The sequence below is a fragment of the Spermophilus citellus genome (genome assembly GCF_964194105.1).
Source record: "Spermophilus citellus genome assembly, chromosome: 14".
NCBI classification, from domain to species: Eukaryota; Metazoa; Chordata; class Mammalia; order Rodentia; family Sciuridae; genus Spermophilus; species Spermophilus citellus.
In genome coordinates this window covers 34,279,147-34,301,760 of record NC_138194.1, presented here as the reverse complement: position 1 = coordinate 34,301,760, position 22,614 = coordinate 34,279,147, and the positions used below count along the sequence as shown (strand labels likewise).

The 22,614-nt window shown below is 35.9% G+C and overlaps 1 protein-coding gene across 10 annotated transcripts in view; it reads left to right on the top strand.

The window, feature by feature from the left end:
- SGK3 (serum/glucocorticoid regulated kinase family member 3) overlaps positions 1-22,614 on the top strand; it is a 127,387-nt gene that overhangs the window by 103,414 nt on the left and 1,359 nt on the right. For 8 of the 10 annotated variants that reach the window (XM_081266531.1, XM_081266530.1, XM_081266532.1 and 5 more), the window contains 9 exons: positions 4,268-4,351; positions 4,454-4,585; positions 7,532-7,644; positions 7,746-7,782; positions 8,368-8,454; positions 13,643-13,738; positions 17,192-17,347; positions 18,296-18,402; positions 20,999-21,088. In XM_081266531.1, the coding sequence (XP_081122657.1) occupies positions 4,268-4,351; positions 4,454-4,585; positions 7,532-7,644; positions 7,746-7,782; positions 8,368-8,454; positions 13,643-13,738; positions 17,192-17,347; positions 18,296-18,402; positions 20,999-21,088 (902 nt within the window). The remainder of the gene's footprint in view (positions 1-4,267; positions 4,352-4,453; positions 4,586-7,531; positions 7,645-7,745; positions 7,783-8,367; positions 8,455-13,642; positions 13,739-17,191; positions 17,348-18,295; positions 18,403-20,998; positions 21,089-22,614) is intronic. The other 2 variants (XM_081266539.1, XM_081266538.1) reach the window with 2 other exon arrangements.

Below are 22,614 nucleotides of genomic sequence, written 5' to 3'. Positions count from 1 at the left end.
GCTATTTGGGAGACTGAAACAGGGGGATCCAAAGTTTTGGCCTGTCTCGGCAACTTAGCGAAACCCTGTATCAAAATAAAAAGTAGAAAAGACTAAACATAGAGCTCAGTGATAGAAGTCCCCTAAGTTCAATTTCCAGTATCAGAAAAAAAAATTTGCTATCAAGTGAACATAAACAGTAAAGGGGCATTGATAGAAATGAAGACTGGGTGAAGTGACAGAAGACAATAGGGCAGCTATAGGGGGGATCTCTACTTAGATGTATCGGTCAAGGATGATGTCTTTGAAGATATGCTATTTAAACTGAAGCTAGAAAGACAAAAATAAGCATTTGTAAATAGGAGTTAGAGAAGGGAAGGAATGTGCAAAAACCCTGCTTATTCTTATACAGTATCACCTGAATTGTTGAACTATATTATGGAAGGAGAACCACTTAAGGTTACCAGGAAAAGTGTCATAGATAATTTACAAAAATCATCTAATATATTTAAGGGCTTTTTGCATTATTTTTCAATCTGTAGTAAAAATGAATATGTATGTGTTTGTTTATATTTTGGTATCTGTGGTCTTTTTTTTTTATTCCCTTTAGACCAGAAACTGACCAATTAAACCCATGTATATTTATTCATTCACCAAATATATGTTGACCAATTTCTATATGTTGGGCATTATGCTACTATTAAGCAACAGAAATCTAGAAGGATTACTCTAAAAATGCTTGTAATCTGTTGGGATGCTAGTCTGTCATTAAAAACAAAAGCATTAGCCAGGATCTGTGATGAATGCCTATAATCCCAAATACTCGGGAGGCCAAGTCATGAGGATCGCTAGTTCAAGGCCAGCCTGTGTAATATTGTGAGACCCCCTTCCCATCTCAAACAACAACAACAAAAAAAGGCATTGTGTTTTGGAAATATCATTCTTAGATATAGAGTCGAACAGAATTCATTCTTGCATATAATGTGAGGTATAGAGTCACAGCTCATTTCTTTCCATGTGGATATTTAGCTGATTCTTACAGAATGCATAAAAAGATCCCCAGTGATCTGCAGGGTCACCTTCATCGCGTATTCAGTGTTCACATATGTACAGATCCATATTTAGATTTTATAGTTTGTATTTCTGTTTCTAGATTTTATATTTTGTTCCCTTGATTCTGACACCAGTGTCATATTGTCTTGACAACTGTTGCTTAATATCCAACAGAATAAGTTATTTAATCCTTGTTCTTCTTCAAGAGGCCATTATTAGCCTTTCTACATATCTGTACAAATTCTAGAGTCCTGTCAATTTCTGAAAAAAATTCAGTTGGAATTTTATTTGGATCAGATTGAATATATAGATAAATTTGGGGAGAATTGGCATCTATAACATTGAGTCTTTCAATCCATGATCATGTTGTAATCTTGTTATTTTAGTTCATTTTTAAGTTTTCTTCAATAATATTTTAGTGTTCTCTGTAGAACTTTTTACACATATCTTTAACTAGATTTATTCTTAGGTGTTTCTTTTTGATACTGGTGAAACATGGTTTAAATTATTGAAGCTGAATATAGGCATTACCTGTGAAACATTTGTTCTTTGCTTAGCTCTCTAAAAGAAATGCATGTACACTAGGAAAAGTGTACAAACATGCTTGTAGAATCAATCTAAATATCTATAGATGAAACAGTGAATACATATTGTAATGGAATATTCTGCACAGCCGTGAAAACTGTTACCTGCCACAACATGAATGAATATTATATAATTTAGAGTCAAAGAAATAAAAAACAGACAATTTTATATGTTTGATTTCAGTTACATAAAATTTTTAAAAGGACAAAACTTAGCAATTATTGCAAGTTGAGATAGTGGTACTTACCTTGAGGAGGAGGTGCACTGGAGTGGGGCAAGAAGGCTTCATGTTACTTATGTGTTTTATTTGACCTGGATAGTGGTTACACTTAGGTGTATTCACTGTAAAAAATTTATTGAGCTGTGCTGACCTTGTGGGTTGTTCTATACATATGCTTATTTAATAAAAATTTTAAATCTTACAAAATGGCAGTGAGGTGCAATAAACCAAAGAATAAAAATACACAAATAGAAGGAAAAGCAAACATGAAAACTTACATTCTACTGGAAAAATACGTAATAAACTGAAAATAAAGGTAGTCCAGTTTGTCTATTTGGCTTCTTAACCAGTGTGTTGTCCAAATCTGTCAACCTGCTGAAAAATTGGCCTAGGTATTCTAATTGCCACATTCCTTGAAGTATTTTCCGGGAATGAATTGAACATGAACCAGTTGAAATACTGGAGAAGGAAAGGCCAGGCAGGTGGTAGTTGTCAAGAAGAGGAAAAAAAGTCTTAAGAAGTAACATTCAACAGAGTCAAATGCTATCAAGAACTAAAAACTGAGAAATGCGAAAAATGCAGTTGAGCAGTGGACATTTTCATACTGAAGATATTTTGACTCCATCTTTATGAACAAAACCTTTTTTGTTTTTTGGTTTTTTTGGTTTTCTTTTAGTTGTAGTCGGACACATATCTTTATTTATTTATTTATTTATTTATTTTTATACGGTGCTGAGGATCAAACCCAGTGCCTCACACATGCTAGGCGAACACACTATCGCTGAGCCACAACCCTGCCCCTGAACAAAACATTTTTAATAATAGACCTTATTGTATTTTATTAAGAGACCAAAGAACAGTTTTAGACATAGAGAAAAATTGAGCAGAAAATAGAGAATTCCCAGTGCTCCCCAATGCAGTTTGCCCTCTTATTAACATCTTACATTTGTATGGTACATTTGTCACAATTAATAAACTAATATTGACATTATTAATAGAAGTTGGTAATTTGTTCAGATTTCCTTAGTTTTTGCCATGTGTCCTTTTTCTGTTTCAAGCTCCTATCCAAGGGGCTGGGGTTGTGGCTCAGTGACAGAGCGCTTGCCTGGCATGTGTGAGGCACTGGGTTAGATTCTCAGCACTACCTATAAATAAAATAAAAGTCCATTGACCACTTAAAAAAAAAAGATCCCATCCAAGATAACACATTACATTTACTTCTTATGTCTCTTGGCTGTGACAACTTCTCAGACTTGCCTTTTTTTTATTTTTTAGTTTTATTTGGACATAATACCTTTATTTATTTTTACGTGGTGCTGAGGATTGAACCCAGTGCCTCTCACATGCTAGGTGAGCACTCTGTCGCTGAGCCAAAACCCAGCCCTTGCCTTGTTTTTTGATGACATCAATAGTTTTGAGGATTACTGGACAAATACATTGTAGTATGCTCTACATTAAATTGTAGAATGTCCTATATATTGTGCTTGATGTTTTTCACATGTTTATACTGGAGTTACAGATTTGGGCAAGGAAGACCACAGAGGTATTAGAAATAAACCCCAGCAGTGTTGCTATTTCAGATCAGCTCAAAAAAAAAAAAAAAAAAAAAAACTTTGGGACATGTCTATTAATAGTTACATACCTTCAGCAGTAGAGCACTTACCAAACATGTGCAAGGCCCTGGGTTCCACCACACATGCACACATTCTTCCTCAGCTTTCAGGTGGTCTCAAATCCCTTATAGATGAGTCATACATTACCTAAGAGTGGGAGGGAACATGTTCTGATGTGACTTCATCATTAAGAAAATGTCCTAGAAGGTACTCACATAAGCCACCTATATTCCTAAGTTATATGGTCTATACCATCATATTCGTGGTCCTTCATTGAACAAAATGTTAAGCAGTACACGACTATATTTGCAAAACTTTGAGAATGTCTTCCTTTTTCTGGGGTGAGATCTTCTAGGTTCCTTCAGACTTTTTATAGTATCTGCATGCAACCCAACCCATTGCAGAAATCAGTGATACATGGTGCTTCTTTCTCTGAACTCTTTGGAATTTAAAACCTACAAAATGAATGTAAATATAGAACAATACATTTGAAAACCTAAAAATCATTTCCTGATTTTTTTTTTATATAGCCACGAAGTTTATATTATAGCCTCAGTATTTTCTCCAGGCATTCTTCAAGACTCCGGGCTGACACACAGAGTTCTCATGCAATGTAGATTTTGGCTCTTAAATTAGTAAGATCTCATTATAGAAATGAATTCAGTAATGCTCAATTTTCAGATCAAAAACATTATCTAGATCCCTTGTGTACCTACTCTTTAGAAAATTTGAGACTTACTGGTTTATTGACAAGACAAGGGAATAATTCCTATAAAAAGATTGAAATTTCTAATAGTTTGTACAATCTTTATAACAGGTTCTTCTTGCAAAACGGAAACTGGATGGAAAATTTTATGCTGTCAAAGTATTACAGAAAAAAATAGTTCTCAACAGAAAAGAGGTAAAATAAAATAGCTTTCGTTTCTCCTGAGCCCATTTTCTTAATTAATAGAATCGTTTTCCTGGTGTCTAATACAAGTCGAACCTTTGCCTTTTTTTCCAGCAAAAACATATTATGGCCGAACGTAATGTACTCTTGAAAAATGTGAAACATCCATTTTTGGTTGGATTACATTATTCTTTCCAAACAACTGAAAAACTTTATTTTGTTCTGGATTTTATTAATGGAGGGGAGGTGAGTTTTGTAATTAGTTTTCTAATATTGATAATGGTTAGAAGAAAAAGCATAATTTTTTTGTAAGTTTTAAAATGACAGCACATTATCAATAGCTTTTTGTTGAAAAAAAAACAATATTTGAGGGACAGAGTACAGTACAAGATGTGGAAAAGTGTTAACTTGGGGGCCTTAAGCATATGGTATAGTGGGGAAGATTCATAAAAGAAACTTATATATATCTACAGGCCATGGATAGATTCATCACTAAGCTGTGTAGCAAGAGTGATATACTGACATTAGAATAAAACATGGTATGTAATTAAGATAATGATCGTTTCAACAGTTTCATATAAATATCACTCCAGCCTGTCATTTATAAAATGTATAAACTATTAATCAGTGATCCTTTAATAAAAAGCCCCGTGATGAAGACAGTTGGAAAATGCTTCATGTTGTATCATCTATTTGGTCATTCATAGTGTATCAGCTTGTTAAACTTTGAGAACATCTGCCTTAAACAAAGGAGTTTTCTTTATTTCTTTTTTTTTTCTTTTATACTGGGGATTGAGCCCAGGGATACTCTACCACTTAGCTCAGCCCTTGTTTATTTTTATTTTTTTTGTGATAGGGTCTCACTAAGTTGCTGAGGCTGGCTTTGAACTTGTTATCCTCCTGTCTGGGCCTCCTGAATAGCCAATATTACAAGCATGCACCACTGTGCCTAGTTTAAGTAAAGTATTTATTAAATGAAGAAAAATAATGTTTTTTAAAAAAATCAAAGTTTCCTTTTTTGTTTGAACTAAATATATTAATTATATTCCCCAAAACTCTGATTCAGAAGGATATTGAAATACACTTTGGAAATACTGCTAGAATAATTAGAGTAATAGCTAACATGTGTCAAGTATTACTTAGGTTTCAGCACTCTGGCTCTTTGTATTATTTTATCTTAAGAACAATTTTATTATATAAGACAAACCCAGGCACAGAAAAGCCAGGTAGCTGGTTGGAATATGTGACTTATAAATAAGAATTGGAGGCAGGAATTGAACTCAGGTGTCAGGTATTCTTCTAGGTTCTAAGTAGCTAACTACTCCTGTTCCTCTACTTCTTACCCTCATGGCTAGTTTGTTTGATCTTTGACCTATGAATCACTCTAAAATTATTTTAACTAACAGATACTGTCATATTTTTACAAAGGAATATTTTGTCCTCTGATACCAGAGGACATTTCAGTATTAATGTAGTACATTTAACTGTAGATTAAAGAACTAGGAGGAAGATGAGTTTCTGTTCTGCAAATCTGAATAAGAATCACACATAACCTTGGAGCAAGGTTTTAAAAGGAATCTACTCAACTCTGTGCATCTATGACAAAAGTCCCTTAAGATCCAAAATAGAGACAAGATTTTAAGTCCTCTTCCAGACACCATAATTCAGAGATACAAATTAGCCCACATTGTTCCTACCTTGAAGGTTGTCACTTTATTTTGTGTGTGCTAAATACTAACAGATAATGAGACTTTACTGAGGACTTGGCACTTTGCAATTTACTTAAGTTTCAGGCTCTAGATTTAATCTAGACATCTTATCTTGACTGCAGAGTCTACTTTTTTTTTTTTTTTTTTTTTTTGCAGTACTGGGGATTGGACTCGGGGACTTTACCACTGAGCTACACCACCAGCCCTTTTTATTTTATTTTAAGATAAGGTCTCACTAAATTGCCCAGGTTTGCCTCGAACTGGCAGTCCTCTTGCCTCAGCTTCCCCAGGAGCTGGGATTTACAGGAGTGCACCACAGCGGCCAGCAGCAAAGCCTTCTCTTAAGTCCACCCACAGAAATATTTGTGTGAGACATGTAACTAAGGAGGAGATCCTTCTGCATGTTTCCTGCTTTATCTGTGGTTTATTCATGCTGTTTTAGGACTTTACTTCTGAGCCTTTTTTACACAGTGACTGCTCATAAACTGAGTGACAGAGGTGGTAAGAGATAGGCTTGTCATCTAAAAGATGCACTTTGCTAAGAGAATGAAATAGAATGCAGTGGAGGGTGTAGGAGTTGAGTGGGGTAGGAGGCAGACGAGGAATAAAGATGAAGAGAAAGTAAGAGGCATCAAGCGCATGGTTTCTGAAAGGAAAGTGAGAAAGCAAGAGATGGGTGAACGAGAAATGAAGGACAGAGATCAGGCAGAGATCCACACAAAGGTTTATTTGTCAAAGTTGACAAATAAAGGCCGACCCTTTATAGAGAGGAGAGAGGCCCCGAGATGTTCAGGTATTGAGCTTTTGTTGGGTAGGGGTTTGGAGGTGTAGCTGTGGCGCTGTGGGATAGGCTGGGGGTACTTGCATCAGAGGTAGGCGGGTGGGAATAGCATGGGATTGGCTTAGGTTGATGGCACCATGGGGCTTTCCAGGGTCAAGGGGTCCTGTCCTTCTGGGATTGGCTTATGGTTGTGGTACCATGGGGTAGGTCACTAATGGGGGTAAACTTATGTCATGAGATGGCAGTTAACATTTAAGATGGCTGCTCAAATGTTAAATCAAGACCCTATAGTTTCATCATGTGTTCCCTACTGTTATTACTGTTATTTCCTCCTCATTTTCATACTTACACTTTAATATTGACATGTAATATTATTTTTTGTGTACTTTCATCTCTTCAGAGCAAACTTAAATATCAAATAAGTCATATGATATTGGGTATATAAACAAGCCTTTCAGAGCTTAGCTTCCTCATTAATTTCCCAACCCAGAATTGTTGGATGGATTAAATTATGCAAGCACGGCAATTTTTTATTTACAAAGCAATCCGTGTGAGCTATTATTAGTGACATGGTTAGACTTTCATTTTAGTAATTCTATTAGCAATAGAATATTGAGCAAATGAGATTATTGATTTCTATATTTTTCTATATGGTTGGAATATTTTATGAATAAAATAATTTCTTTTTTAAATTTTTTGCAGCTGTTTTTTCACTTACAAAGAGAACGGTCCTTTCCGGAACACAGAGCAAGGTTTTATGCTGCTGAAATTGCCAGTGCATTGGGTTACTTGCACTCCATCAAAATAGTGTACAGGTAAACTATTTAAATAATATATGTAAATAATATATGTAAAAATATTGTTTTGATATTTTATTTCAGGTAATACTCTGTTTTTTTTTCCTTTCCTTTTAAAGAGACTTAAAGCCAGAAAATATTCTTTTGGACTCAGTGGTAAGTATTGTCTTGTAAAAATCTACTAGTTCTTAATTATTTGTTATTTATGGTGAGGGAAAAAGTCTTAGAAGGTGTCATACTAATGATTGCATTTATATAAAATTCTCAAGAAGATAAAATCATGGAGACAGAGAACAGATCATAATGGTTACAAGGGGGGTGGTGGATGGGCAAGGGGGGTGGTGGATGGGCAAGGGGAGAGAACACAGAAATATAGGGGCATTCCTCTGTGATGGAATACTCTCTATCTTGATTGTGGTGGGTGTTATATCAATCTCTACATATATATTGCATAGAACCACACACACACACACACATACATACACATACACATATACACACAAGCGTGAATGTTCAAAATAGTGAAACTGAGTAAGTCTTAACAGTGTTGTTCCAATGTCAGTTTCTGTTTGATACCACGCTACAATGATAGGTCAGCATTGGGGGAAGTTGGGTAAGGGTATACAGGACTCTGTGTGCTATTTTTGTAATTTTTTTTATTTTAAAAATAAGATGGGGTTTTTAAAAATTGTCTATTTGTGTTCCTGCATTGTTTTATCTTACTACCTCTATTTTTGTCAGGGACATGTTGTCTTAACAGATTTTGGGCTTTGTAAAGAAGGAATTGCTATTTCTGATACTACCACCACATTTTGTGGGACTCCAGAGGTAAGAAACATGTCTTGTTGTTGATATAATCACTGATAAGATGCAAATGTGAATCACATTTACATATACAAAATTGAAATAGGAAAAGTAGAATAAAAACTGTCATTTCACCTTTTAGCCAACTAGAAATGTAATCATCCCTTCTGGATGTTTTGAGTTTATTGATAGTTGGTATTTTTCACTGACATTGTAAAATACCACAAAACCCTTTTTGGATAATCCAACAAAGTTATGCTTATTTTCTCTAAGTGTTGAAAGTTTACCTTAGACTTCTTTAGCATTTGATTATATTTCTAATCCTTTAAGAAAATCACAAATCAGTTAAACTATCCTAAAATTGATTATGGTCATGGTTTTACCATGCTGTGAATATCTTAACAGTCATTGAATTGTACACCTAAACAGATACATTATATGGTATGTGACTATCTTCCTAAAGCTTTTTTTAATGAGTTAACACTAATAAAGAGGATAAAATATTAAGACTGCCTATATCTGTGTGGCAGTTTTATTGATTTCTATATTTTTCTATATGGTTGGAATATTTTGTGAATAAAATAATTTCTTTTTAAAATTTTTTAGCTTTATTTTATTCATTTATTTTTATGTGGTTCTGAGGATTGACCCCAGGGCCTCACACATGCTAGGCACATGTCTGAACCACAATCCTAGCCCAATTAATTTCTTTAATAGAATAAAATAAAGCCATAGATGTAAAAAAAAAAAATTAAAAATCCTAATTCACAACCCAAGACATCCCATTCTCTAATCACATTAGGAGAAAAAAGTATTTTCATTTGTGACATTAATAAGCCTTACAACTTATATTTAAAAGCTTTACTCTCACCTCACACACATTTATTTTAAACTATCCTAATTTTATTATAGTGATCTTAAGTACCATGTGATATTTCAACCTTGTTGTGGAGTAATTGCAAATACAGTGCTGAAATTGGAACCTGGATTAGAGCCCCAGCACCTCACACACACACAAAAGAAAACATGATAAATTGGCTTACATGACCTTCTGATCAAGATCCAAAACATAGGTTGGGTGCTATGGCATACTCCTGTAATCCCAGCAGTTTGGGAGCCAGGCAGGAGGATTGTGAGTTCACAGCCAGCTTTGGCAATTTAGCAAGGCCCTAAACAACTCAGCAAGACCCTGCCTCTAAATAAAATATAAAAATGGGCTGGGGATGTGGCTCCATGATTAAGCACCCCTGGATTTAGTCTCTGGTACAAAAAAATAATCCAAAATAATTTAAAGTATAAGTAATAAGGTTGGGATTGTAGCTCAGTGGTAGAATACTTGTCTAGCAGAAGTGAGGCACTGGATTCAATCCTCAGCACCACATAAAATGAATGAATGAATAAAATAAAGGTTAAATTATTTACATTAAAATGTATTTTTCTCTAACTCACCCTAGCTCTTATATATATTTGTAACCATTCTACTTTATTTATAATGTAAAGAAACACTTTTTGTGAAGGTACAATGAACTCATAATTAATGAAATGTAAAGTTCTATAGTTTTTAGAAAGGAAAAAACTTGTCATTTAAATCTGAATGTGATCAGAAATTGTTAAACTTTTTAAATTTATATTACCATTTCTTTGGTTCACATAAAAAGGTGTAAGATGAAATTATTTCCTTACATATATTTCATGTGGGAAAAGGTTATATATTTTGGAGTATAAAATTCAAATTTACCATCTTCTAAGTGTGAAATTCTGATGAATTTAAGTTTTTCACAAATTAAAATGTAAATTGCCACCTAATAGCTTACACAAGTTTTCTAAATATGTTTGAGAATTGAAAAGTGTTCCAGGGCTGGGGATGTGGCTCAAGTGGTACTGCGCTCACCTGGCATGCATGCGGCCCAGGTTCGATCCTCAGCACCACATAGATGTTGTGTCCACCAAGAACTAAAAAAATAAAAAATAAATATTTAAAAAAAACACAATTGGAACATTTTTTTTATTGTTGGTTGTTCAAAACATTACATAGTTCTTGACATATCATATTTCACATTTTGATTCAAGTGTGTGGGGAGCCATTCTGACACGTGATTGGGTGACTCCCGTTAAGGGCCTGAGGCGCTCTGGCTGTGTGGGAGCTATCCCGACCCTTTCCTGATGAGAGAGCCCATCCGTGTGGGGGTGTGCGTGACTACTGACCCTGGAGACCCAATCACTGACCCTGACCTTGGAGTGCAGCCCCCCTCAACCTTCATTGGATGGAATTCTCCCCTGAATCTCTTGTCCCCCAAATAAAAGGCTACTCCCCGGCGTGTTCCCTCTCTCTCTCTCCTGCTAGCCCAGAGTAATCCTCGCTGCCCTGCTGGGCGGCTAGAGGCGGGAGCCAGGGAGGCGAGCCGTCTTGGACCTAGCAATGTAAAATAAGGTACTGGTTTGTGTGTTTTATTTTGATCTCTTCTAACTAACTTAATGCCTAGAACCTCATTAATGAAACCACTGCGCAGGCCGCGTGGTAGACAAGTGGGTTATGAACTCCCATTTTTACCCCATATACAGATTGCAGAATCACATCAGTTACACTTCCATTGATTTACATATTGCCATACTAGTGTCTGTTGTATTCTGCTGCCTTTCCTATCCTCTACTATCCCCCCTCCCCTCTCCTCCCCTCCCCTCTTCTCTCTCTACCCCCTCTACTGTAATTCATTTCTCCCCCTTGTATTATTTTTCCTTTTCCCCTCACTTCCTCTTGTATGTAATTTTGTATAACCATGAGGGTCTCCTTCCATTTCCATGCAATTTCCCTTCCCTCTTGCTTTCCCTCCCACCTCTCATCCCTGTTTAATGTTAATCTTCTTCTCATGCTCTTCGTCCTTACTCTGTTCTTAGTTACTCTCCTTATATCAAAGAAGACATTAGGCATTTGTTTTTTAGGGATTGGCTGGCTTCACTTAGCATAATCTGCTCTAATGCCATCCATTTCCCTCCAAATTCTATGATTTTATCATTTTTAATGCAGAGTAATACTCCATTGTGTATAGATGCCACATTTTTTAATCCATTCATCTATTGAAGGGCATCTAGGTTGGTTCCACAGTCTTGCTATTGTGAATTGTGCTGCTATGAACATCGATGTAGCAGTGTCCCTGTAGCATGCTCTTTTTAGTTCTTTAGGGAATAGACCGAGAAGGGGAATAGCTGGGTCAAATGGTGGTTCCATTCCCAGCTTTCCAAGAAATCTCCATACTGCTTTCCAAATTGGCTGCACCAATTTGAAGTCCCACCAACAATGAGCAAGTGTACCCTTTTCCCCACATCCTCGCCAGCACTTGTTGTTGTTTGACTTCATAGTGGCTGCCAATCTTACTGGAGTGAGATGGTATCTTAGGGTGGTTTTGATTTGCATTTCTCTGACTGCTAGCGATGCTGAGCATTTTTTCATGTGCTTGTTGATTGATAGTATGTCCTCCTCTGAGAAGTGTCTGTTCAGGTCCTTGGCCCATTTGTTGATTGGGTTATTTGTTATCTTATTGTCTAATTTTTTGAGTTCTTTGTATACTCTGGATATTAGGGCTCTATCTGAAGTGTGAGGAGTAAAGATTTGTTCCCAGGACTTAGGCTCCCTATTTACCTCTCTTATTGTTTCTCTTGCTGAGAAAAAACTTTTTAGTTTAAGTAAGTCCCATTTGTTGATTCTTGTTATTAACTCTTGTGCTATGGGTGTCCTATTGAGGAATTTGGGGCCCGACCCCACAGTATGTAGATCGTAGCCAACTTTTTCTTCTATCAGACGCTGTGTCTCTGATTTGATATCAAGCTCCTTGATCCATTTTGAGTTAACTTTTGTGCATGGCGAGAGAAAGGGATTCAGTTTCATTTTGATGCATATGGATTTCCAGTTTTCCCAGCACCATTTGTTGAAGATGCTATCTTTCCTCCATTGCATGCTTTTAGCCCCTTTATCAAATATAAGATAGTTGTAGTTTTGTGGATTGGTTTCTGTGTCCTCTATTCTGTGCCATTGGTCCACCCGCCTGTTTTGGTACCAGTACCATGCTGTTTTTGTTACTATTGCTCTGTAGTATAGTTTGAAGTCTGGTATTGCTATACCGCCTGATTCACACTTCCTGCTTAGCATTGTTTTTGATATTCTGGGTCTTTTGTTTTTCCATATGAATTTCATGATTGCTTTATCTATTTCTACAAGAAATGCTGTTGGGATTTTGATTGGCATTGCATTAAACCTATAGAGAACTTTTGGTAATATCGCCATTTTGATGATGTTAGTTCTGCCTATCCATGAACAGGGTATATTTTTCCATCTTCTAAGATCATCTTCTATTTCTCTCTTTAGGGTTCTGTAGTTTTCATTGTATAAGTCTTTCACCTCTTTTGTTAGGTTGATTCCCAAGTATTTTATTTTTTTTTTGAGGATATTGTGAATGGAGTGTTTTTCCTCATTTCCATTTCAGAGGATTTGTCACTGATATACAGGAATGCCTTTGATTTATGCATGTTGATTTTATATCCTGCCACTTTGCTAAATTCATTTATTAGCTCTAATAGTTTCTTTGTAGACCCTTTTGCGTCTGCTAGGTATAGAATTATGTCATCTGCAAATAGTGATAATTTAAGTTCTTCTTTTCCTATTTTTATGCCTTTAATTTCTTTCGTCTAATTGCTCTGGCCAGTGTTTCGAGAACTATGTTGAACAGAAGTGGTGAGAGAGGGCATCCCTGTCTTGTTCCAGATTTTAGAGGGAATGCCTTCAATTTTTCTCCATTCAGAATGATGCTAGCCTGAGGCTTAGCATAGATTGCTAACTTCTTAAAGATTGGAACTTCTTTTTTTTTTTAATATTTATTTTTCAGTTCTCGGCGGACACAACATCTTTGTATGTGGTGCTGAGGATCGAACCCGGGCCGCATGCATGCCAGGCAAGCGCGCTACCGCTTGAGCCACATCCCCAGCCCCAAAGATTGGAACTTCTTAAAAAAAAAAAAAAAAAAAAGAAAAGAAAAGTGTTCCAGTTGGCATTGACTAAGAATCACTGTTACAGAATGAGAACACCCAGCCTACTGAAAATCAAAATGATATGTTTTCATTGTGGTAATAAAACATCTAAACATTGTTAAATGTATTAATTATTCCTAAATTTCATCCTGAGTTTTGTTGAGTTGCTATTATGTTTAATTCTTTTCTACAGTACCTTGCACCTGAAGTAATCAGAAAACAGCCCTATGACAACACTGTGGATTGGTGGTGCCTTGGTGCTGTTCTGTATGAAATGCTGTACGGGTTGGTATGTATTTCTGTTCTTTGATTGTTATTCCAATATGCTGTTATTGATTTGGCGCTTTCTTTCTCTCTCTTAATAACCTCACAGACAATTAGATAAAACTAATAAAGCAGTTATAACCTGGTTAAAAGAATTTAAGCTCATATTAGGAATATGCACAAAAATAAATTTTTTTCATTTTTTACTAGTGTTTTAAAATAATAAAATTATCTCTGGCATACTGATCACTGCTTTAGATATTTTCATTCCACTGGCACTTTCAGAAATAGACATCTAGTTGTAACATTAAAATTACCTGCTTTTACTCCATGTACCCCAAACATCATCTTCCTAATTTCGAGATGGAAAAGAAAAAGATTTTTGAATTTATCAGTACATTGTATTTCAAAAGAAAATGTCTTTGGAGTTTTGCCTTTTAAGTCATCCTCTGTTACCTTCTCTGAAAACTCCATGTCTTGAAGATTTCATGGGAAAAAGTAATGTTTACTGTGTAATAGATTTATTCAGTTTTTAATAAGTATAGAATACATTAGGTAGGCCAGTCAGAGCTTCTGATAAAAAAATGAGTAGTTTTATTTCTGCATTGAGATAACATTGCTACAACCCAAAGCAAAAAAATTTAGGCATTTTAGTAAGTTTACATGTCTTTGTAAGAATGAATGAGGGCTGGGGCTGTAGCTTAGTGGCAGAGTGCTTGCCTAGCACACATGAAGCACTGGGTTTCATCCTGCATACCACAGAAAAATAAAGACATGCTGTCCATCTACAATTACAAAAAAAAAAATTTATAAAAATTTTAAAAATGATAAATTATGTTTTCTGTAGGCTTTTTTTTTAGTTGTAGATGGACACAATATCTTTACGTATTTATTCAATTTATTTCTACCTGGTGCTGAGGATCAAACCCAGTGCCTCACACGTTTGAGGCAAGTGCTCTACCATTGAGCTGTAACCCTAGCCCCTGTAGGCTTTTTGAAATACTTTTTTTCCTGAGGAATGAAGAGGTTTTATCACTTTTACAGTAAACCCACATTCTCAATAATAAAATTCATAGATTTTAATGTTAAAAACTAAAAAGCGTCGTCTCAGCAAAAGAAACAATCAGTGAAGTGAATAGAGAGCCTACAGCTTGGGAACAAATTTTTACCCCCTACACGTTAGATAGAGCACCAATCTCTATGGTACATAAAGAAGTCAAAAAGCTAAACACCAAAATAATAAGTAACCCAATCAGTAAATGGGCCAAGGAACTGAACAGACACTTCTCAGAAGGTGATGCAATCAATCAACAAATATATGAAAAAATGTTCAACATCTCTAGCTATTAGAGAAATGCAAATCAAAACTTCTCTAAGATTTCATCTCACTCCAATCAGAATGGCAGCTATTAAGAATACAGATAACAGTAAGTGTTGGCTGAGGATGTGGGGAAAAAGGCATACTCAGACATTCCTGGTGGGACTACAAATTAGTGTATCCAATCTGGAAAGCAATATGGAGATTCCTTGGAAAACTTGGAATGGAACTACCATGTGACCCAGCTATCCCACTCCTCAGTTTATATCCAAAGGATTAAAAACAGCATACTATAGGGACACAGCCACAAACCTTATTTGTTTGTTTTTCTGTACTGAGAATAGATAAACTGTAGAACCAACCTAGATGCCCTTCAGTAGATGAATGGATAAAGAAAATGTGGTATTTATACACAATGGCTTTTTGAAATATTTGAAGTAGTGTTTAGATTCCCTTTGTGGTCTCTTAGTCTCCTGCTGGGAACTATATATCTAATCCTTTGTGCTAAATGCTACCATCAGCTGAGATGTACCTAAGGGGTTTTTTTGTGTGTGTTTACTTTTCCTCCAAACTGTGAAGTTTGATTGGCACAATCAGGTGCATTTTAGAGTATTTGTTTAATATCACTAATTTTGTTTTTGTTTTTTTTAAGAGTGGCATATTTTTTTTTATAAAGAGAGGGAGAGAGAGAGAGAGAGAGAGAGAATTTTTTTAATATTTATTTTTTAGTTTTCAGCGGACACAACATCTTTGTTTATATGTGGTGCTGAGGATCGAACCTGGGCCGCACGCATGCCAGGCGAGCGCGCTACCGCTTGAGCTACATCCCCAGCCCTAATATCACTAATTTTGAATGCTGGAGTCCTAGAAAAGCCAGTGCCTTTGGCTAAGAACACATTAAAAGAGCTACTTTTCGCCTGGTGCAGTGGTGCATGCCTGTAATCCCAGCAGCTCTGAAGGCTGAGACAGTAGGATCATGAGTTCAAAACCAGCCTCAGCAAAAAGTGAGGCACTAAGCAACTCAGTGAGACCTTGTCTCTAAATAAAATATAAAATGGGGCTGGGAATATGGCTCAGTAGTCGAGTGCCCCTAAGTTCAATCACTGATACAAAAAAAAAAAAAGCTACTTTTATAGTAATGCTAGCAACTTATGTGCTAAGTTGTTTGTTATTTGTTTGTTTTTCTGTACTAAGTAGAACCCAGGGCCTCACATATTGCTAGGCAAGCACTGTATCACTGAGCTGTATCCCCCAGCCCAACCTTTGGAAAACTACCTCTTTCTTACTTTCACTGTTTGCTGTCTTGATATATCAGAACTTTTTTATTTCTTTAGAGGACTTTGAAAATATAAAATGAAGTTTTATACATACATACATATACATGTTTTGAGACAGGACCTCCCTAAGTTGCTGAAACTGGCCTTGAACTTGTGATCCTCCTGCCTCAACCTCCTAAGTAGCTTTGATTTACAGACATGTGCCACCATACCTGACTTGAAGTTATATTTTAAAAAGCCAAAAATTTTTTAAAGCCTTTTATTTCCCATAAAACAGAAATAAAAAATGACAGGCCTATAAAACTTCCTTAACTTTAAAAATTATTTTTACTTTAATACTTTGAACTAGGTAATTAACTGGCCAATGCTCATGTTGAAGCTGCAATTATAGCTATATAGCCTATAGACTATGATACTAGCCTTTTTATATTTCTGCAAAATATACTCATAATACTGCCACTGTCACAAGTACTTAGAAGCTTATCTTCAGGTCTCACTCTCTCCTAGAATGAGTTTTATTCCCAAGTCTCAAGAAATTAATAATGTTTATATTTCCAATGATTCTATCATACCTGTGATGAGGTTGGTGGTTTTCTCTAAAACCTACCATTATGAGTTGTGTGCAATTTAACAGCTGTCTATAGAGTACTATTGAAAAAGCTTTATTTACTCAGTGAACATGAAGCTGCACCGCATGCTAGGTTTAAGAATCCATTTGCATGAGGGGGCCACACTGCAGATGTCTGCACATCCCAAGAGGGTTCTGCATTTCTGCCATTGTCCAAACACAACTGCTGTCTACAGATCAAAGCCAAATCCAACTACTTAAAAAACATTTTGGTATGATTTATTTACCAGTAAGTTTATTCTGCTTGTTTTTCAGCCTCCTTTTTACTGCCGAGATGTTGCTGAAATGTATGATAATATTCTTCACAAGCCTCTAAGTTTGAGGCCAGGAGTGAGCCTCACAGCCTGGTCCATTCTGGAAGAACTCCTAGAAAAAGACAGACAAAATCGACTTGGGGCCAAAGAAGACTTTGTATGTAATATGTTTCCCAGTATCAGCTCTACTATATCTTATTTAAAATTTGGAGATAAATCCTTATTTTATATGATATTTGATGGTATAAATACAGCTTTTAAAGAATAGCACAACTGGTGAAGGATTTAACTCAATGGTAGAGTACTATCCTAGAATTCATGAGGCCCTAGGTTTAATCCCCAGCACCAAAAATAACAACAACAAAAAACCAGAACAACTGAAACAAAAAGCATACTCGTCCCCACAGTTTTCACTAGTATTCATAACAGGACTATATAGTGCTTAAAGCACTTTGACTTATATTTTTTTCACTTAATCTTTATAATAATTTAATCTGTTCTTTATACTCCACATCTAGCTTTCATGTCCTGTTACTTACTTGATTTTTATGTACAGTTTCCTCTCCCTTAACTTTCCTTCTTTTTTTAAAATTTTTTATTCATAGATAGACACAATAATTTTATTTTGTTTATTTATTTTTATGTGGTGCTGAGGATGGAACCCAGTGCCTCACATGTGTGAGGCAAGCACTCTGCCACTGAGCCACAACCTCAGCCCCTCCCTTTCCTTCTTTTTAAAAAAATGTTACAGCTGGGCACAGTGGTGCACACCTGGAATCTGACAGGCTAAGGGGCAAAGATTGCAACTTTGAAGCCAGCTTCAGCAACTTAGGGAGAACCTGTCTCAAAATGAAAAGGGCTGGGAATGTAGCTCAGTGGAAAAGCACCACTGGGTTTAATCCCCCGTACCTTGACCAGTGTGGTGGGTAAATGTGGGTTGGGCATGTAGCTGAGTAGAAGAGTGTGCACATCTGCAAGTTTCTGGGTTTGGTCCCTAGTACCACAAAAAGAAAAATAAATGTGTTTCTTCAGGCTTTTTGAAATATTCTGAATAGTTCCCCCAACTTATCTCTTATAGCAGATGATCTTGTTTTGTGTTTTATAGGGGAAAAGAACCATCAGAGTGGAACTAACTCAGCTTCCTGCTGTCAAACTTGCAGACCTTACATGCACCTTTACCTGCCATTCCTTCTCCCTGTTATGGTGGAAAAGGTCCATTTCCATCTGTATACTGGATTGTGTCCCCTAGCTAGGAACCCTGTGCATGTCTTTTTCTGTACAAGAAGCTTCTCCCTTGTTTTAGTCAGCTTTTTCATTGCTATGACCAAAGGACCTGACAAGAACAATTTTAAAGGAGAAAAAATTTATTTGAGGGGGCTCATGGTTTCAGAGGTCTCAGTCCATCAACAGCTAGCTCTGTTCCTTGGGGCTCAAGGCGAGAAAAAACATGGCAGAACAGTATAGCAGAGGGAAGCTGCTCACATTATAATCAGGAAGCAGAGAGCAAGATGAAGCTCAACTCACCAGTATATCCCAAAGGCATACCCCCAGTGATCTACCTCCTCTAGCCACACCCTCTCTGCCTGCAGTTACCTCTCAGTTATCCCTGTCACATGATTAATTTGCTAATTTGGTTAAGGCTCTCATAACCCAAATAATTTCACCTCTGAATATTCTTGCATTGTCATACATGAGCTTTTGGGAGACATCTCATATCCAAACCATAACATCCCTCTTGTTCTGTTTCCTTCCTATTGATAATGAAATATTATCAAATCTGCTTTTTTTTTTTTTTTTTTTTGGTACCAGGGATTGAACTCAGGAGCACTCAACCACTGAGCCACATCCCCAACCCTATTTTATATTTTATTTAGAGACAGGGCCTCACTGAGTTGCTTGACTCCTTACTTTTGCTGAGGCCAATTTTGAACTCGTGATCCTCCTGCCTCAGCTTCCCGAGCTGCTGGGATTACTGGCGTGTGCCACTACACCCAACTGAGTCTGCTTTTTTTTTTTTATTGTTGGTTGTTCAAAACATTACATAGTTCTTGACATATCATATTTCACACTTTGATTCAAGTGGGTCTGAGTCTGCTTTTTAGAAGGAAAAAACCTTCAACCCTACTGTTGTGTAAGGTACTGCTATTCATCTTCTTCCCTTCATTGCCAGACTTGTTGAAAGTTTTCTATATTTAGGCTCCCATTTCCTGTCTTTTCATATTTCTTAGCCTACCAGAAAATAGCTACCAGAATAGGATATGTCTATTCCTTAGCTTGCTTAACATTCCCCAGTTCCCTGGGCTCCTTCTAGAACACACTCATCTCATTCTGGGCCCTCTGCCATACTCTTCTGTGTGATTCCCTCTTCTTCAGCCTATTAGATGTGGCAGTGCCTTGTGGTTATCCTAAACCCTCTTTTTCTTCTGTGCTCTTTTTCTGGACCATTTTATTTTGGTCCTGTGGCTTTAGCTATCTGTATGACTTTATCTCTTACATTTATATCTTGAGACCTCTTTTAAATTCTAAACTATCGTATCTGCCCACTTCTCCCACAGCTGGGTTTCCTTCGAATACCTCAGTGACAGCATGTTCAAAATTGAAAGTACTGGGGAAGCAGATCATGATAGAACTCTTACTCAGTGTGGGCAAGGCCCTGAATTCAATCCCTAGTACTACCAAAAATAATCTACCTACCTACCTATATGTATGTGTATATGAAAATTGAAATCCTGCTCTCATCCTCTTGTTCTCTTCTTTCATATTAAATGATATCATTGTCCATCTGGTTATTCTGTTAAGAAATCTGAAAGGCCTTCTTGACTTTTCTCTCTTCATAAATTTCATATTTAACAACAGGTTCTATTTCATTTGCCACCTAAATCTTTCCAATAACCAGACACTTCTTTATGACTTGACTCTCCAATTCATTTCCCCTTAATAGCCAGGGAAAACCAGCCAAACAACAACAGCAACAATAGTTGACATCCCTGTACCTAATACTCCTTGATGGATTCCCATAACCCTGGAATAATCTGAAATTCTTAACATAGACTCAGCATGGACCGTTCAGCTCTTGAGCTTCACCTGATTGACAGTCCCTTCTGTCCCTGTGATACTGAGTCTCATTTTTCTTGACCAAACTAAACTCTTTTCACCATAGAACCTTCCTATTCTGCCTGGAACATTGTTCTTTTATTTTGTCATATTTATCTTTAAGATCACTGGTCGGACATCACTTTAAGAAATCTTTTTTAACACACCAAACCACATTGGATCCTAGTTTATACACTCCCATGGCACCTTGCAGGGGAGAGAAAAAAAATCTAGAATCAGTACTGTGCCAACTTTTGATAGTACCAACCCAGAGTACATTTTTTTTTTTTTTTTTGGTAGCAGAGTTCATCACTTTAACTTTACTTCCACTCCACTGTATAGAACTATTGGCTCAACTTATTTATATCCTCTGTTCAGGTAGTAATTCTTTGGTGCCTTCTTATTTTCATAGCACTTTTATTTCTATATTTTTGTGTTCATCTTTAAAACAAGCTGTGAAGTATTTAGATCAGAAATATTAACCCAATTTTACCTGTGAGAAAACTGTTGTGAAGGGACATAAGTTTAAGTAGGTCATTTAAAGTAACTGTCTTTCACAAGTCTACCACCATTTTCCCACATGAATAATATAAACATTTGCCTAAAAAAATTATTGGGGAGCAAAATCATAATGATTTGGCCTCATAAAATTCTTCAGTGAGTACTTAATATATTCTTCATCATTAGTAAAAATTCTTTTTTCTTAATATTCTAGCTTGAAATTCAGAATCATCCTTTTTTTGAATCACTTAGCTGGACTGACCTTGTACAAAAGAAAATTCCACCACCATTTAATCCTAATGTGGTGAGTATATACCCAAATCTTTTTTTTCTAAAGTAGGGAAACATAGAACTGTAGTTACTATAATTTTGGAAATAGATCTAAAAATCTAACCTGAATGAAATAAAGTCAGTATTTAAATATTTGTGAAATATGTCACACAGGGTTATTTACTACAACTAATAACTTTCATAAGTTTGTAGTTACATTAGGTTAATGAAAATATCTTCCAGCACAGTTGTGAAGTGTTTTGGTTTTTTTTTTTTTTTGAGCATGAGAGAGAAAGAAATGAATTAAGTTAAAAGAAAAAAGCAAATTAAAGTAACTTGTTACATATCATTTTTATACTTACTAAATCAATAAACATTTTTAAGTAACACTAAGGATAGTGTTTTCCTTAGATTAATATAAAACCAGATACAAGCAGACATTTTTTATGTCAGTGTATACTGTTATATCCTTTTTGGAAAACAGTAAGATAGTATTATAAAAATGTTCATGTTAGCTAGACTTGTTAAATCTACTGATGGAAACATTTTTCCTAAAGGGAATGTCTTTATGCAAAAAGCTATATCAAAGATTTGTTAATATATACCAGGTTTGATAGTGCATGCCTATAATCCTAGCACCTTGGGAAGCTCAGGCAGGATTCAGATTTTTGAGATATCTTAGAGATGATGGAACTCAAATCTAAACACAGAATTCATTTATGTTTCATATACATTTTATGCATATACCCTGAAGGTGATTTTATGTAATATGTTGGTGTACCTGGGTTTTGATTGCAATCCATAACATGAGGGTCAGATGAACAATTCCACTGGTGGCATCATATTGATGCACAAAACATTTAAGATTTTGATGCATTTCAGATTTGGGATTTTTATGTTAGGGATGCTCAACCTGCGTCTTCTTTACAGAAGAGAAAACTAGCTTAAGAGATAATGTAATTTATATAAAGAATTACAGTTAACAAATTTCACAGTCAGAATTCAGAAACCCATGCTTCAGAATTTTTTGAGGGGGAAATTTTTAAAAATTGTATTTCTTTTATGCTAAAATTCTTTAATGCTATAATTTTTAGAATTCTTTGTCTCCTGTAAAGGATTTTCTTATATGGAAGGATCAAGCATTCCAGGTTTCCCTGGTCTCAGCTCAATTTGTAGACATACCAGGCTAATTAATATTTTTAGTTTATAATCTCTTCTGAGATTATATACTTAATGACTTGGACATTTCAGTGATTCCCTTCCAGTAAAGCAGAAAAAAATTAATCACCTGGATTTGTATCCCAGTTTTTATCTGTAAATATATTCAAAGTCCATTAGCTTGCATCAGACTCATAAAGGAAGAATAAAACTACTGCCTGTGAACCTAAGCAGTGGCTGTACTCTATTCCCCATGAACCTGGTCCACTTGGGTGTCCACAGCTAAGAAAGCCCTATCAAAGGCTTCATGACTTCTGTAGCACAAGAGTGACCTTTCATAGTTTTACTTGCAGCCCCTTCATTCCTCCATCAAAAGGCTCTATTTATCCAGAGATGAGAAAG